The following is a 1,883-nucleotide window of genomic DNA, read 5'->3' as shown; positions in this document are numbered from 1 at the left end:
AAATGTGAAATGTAAAAAAAAAAAAAAAAAACAACAGAACTTCAATTATCCAATCATGTGAAGATGAAATAATTAAACACAAGATCGGATAAATAAAGTAAACCTCCGTTCTGTTTTTAGTAAATAATCTCATACTTTAGTAAATAAGACTTATTAAATCTTATAAATCTATATGGTTTGGGCATCAAACCCACCGCTATGATTCTGCAGAGTGAAACATCTTTAAAAAAGTTATTACCTTATTTCATCAGGGCATTCCTGTTACTGCTGGGTTTATAAATATCTATATATTATCTATATTACATAAACTATATTGTATATCCGCATTAATCAGAACATGAAAATATTTCATCCAAATGCTGGATTACTTCATACAGTACAATGAAATGACAAACATACTGCCATACAGATCTATTATATTGTATTATTGTATATACATATACACCTTTGTTCACAACAAAACATCTATGAATAATAATTCATTATTATTATTATTATTATTATTATTATTATTATTATTATTATTATTATTATTCATAGCTGGTTTATTGTGAACAAATGTGTGTGTATACAATGTAATGGATCTGCATAGAACAGCATAACATAATAATAATAATAATAATAATAATAATAATAATAATAATAATAATAATAATAATAATAATAATAATAATAATAATAATAATAAGTGTGCATTTAAGACTATTAAGATTATTTTATTAGACCCTAATAATTGACACGTCTGTGGCCCCTAATAATTGACACGTCTGTGGCCCTGATAATTGACACGTATGTGGCCCCTGATAATTGACACGTCTGTGGCCCCTGATAATTGACACGTCTGTGGTCCCTGATAATTGACACGTCTGTGGCCCTTCCATTGATCCAGCAGGCCTTTCCCTCGCTGTTTTGGAACATTGAAAAGTTTTATTTTAACTTGTCTCCTCGCTGCGATTGGCTGACGGGCGGACAGAAGGCGTGGCCGCTCCCTGCGCCTCCACCGTACAAAGCAACACGAGGGAGGCGTGTCCAGGGTGTAGGGGAGGGGCCGCCTGACATAGGACGGGCTGGCAGCCAATGAGAGCGGATTGAGGGAGACTCTAGTAGAGCGGAGAAGTTGGAAAGTTTGTCGGAGTTTGTTCCGTGCACAGTGCCGTTCCGCCTCCTCCGTACACACAGCACCCAGGAGCGGAGAGTATTGGCCTCATTCACCCGGGGCCCCTGTGAGATCAGCTTGTATCATGTACACCGCCGGCCTGGCCCCGTTCTATGCCGCCTCTCACTTCAACCTGTGGTCTGCCTATTGCTCGGGGGGCTTCCCTCCTCCGGACCCCGCTAAGAAACCTTCCTTCTGCATCGCTGATATCCTCCATGTGGGGGACCCTGACAGCCCCCCGGGATCCTCCCACATGGGGGTCCTACACCCGGCTCACTACCAGACAACAGGGGGCTCCCCCCTCAGACCCACTCCGGTCACCCCAGACTCTGGATTCAGGATCTCCCCTCTATCCCCCTACCAACCAACCCACCACCACCGGGGGGGCCCTAACCTTAGGGGGCCCCATGGGGGCACCCAGCCTACCCCCTCCAGCAAGGACCTCAAGTTCGGGATTGATCGGATCTTGTCTACAGAATTTGACCCCAAAGTGAAGGAAGGCAACACCCTGAGAGGTAATCTTCCAATAATTGACTTATAGATTTATCATGGTTATCAATAATCCATATATTACTTATTGTTATCCATAGTCCATATACACCAATGATCTAATCCTAATCCAGTGGGGGGATTTGTTGTAGAATGCCATTGACAGCTTGTCATATATCACAAATTGGCATGGAGGCAATTGTGCTTTATATGTGAGTGATACATTTGATGGGCAATG

The 1,883-nt window shown here is 41.6% G+C and overlaps 1 protein-coding gene across 1 annotated transcript in view; it reads left to right on the top strand.

Annotated features, from left to right (window-relative positions):
• The first annotated feature begins 1,104 nt into the window (after positions 1–1,104).
• Positions 1,105–1,883, top strand: part of HLX (H2.0 like homeobox) — a 15,186-nt gene continuing 14,407 nt past the window's right edge. The window contains 1 exon segment of the mRNA XM_082252412.1: positions 1,105–1,671. Within this exon segment, the coding sequence (XP_082108538.1) occupies positions 1,242–1,671 (430 nt within the window). The 5' untranslated portion in view covers positions 1,105–1,241.

Source organism: Pelophylax lessonae, assembly GCF_965119305.1.
Source record: "Pelophylax lessonae genome assembly, chromosome: 3".
NCBI lineage: Eukaryota > Metazoa > Chordata > Amphibia > Anura > Ranidae > Pelophylax > Pelophylax lessonae.
This window is presented reverse-complemented; position numbering and strand designations above follow the sequence as displayed.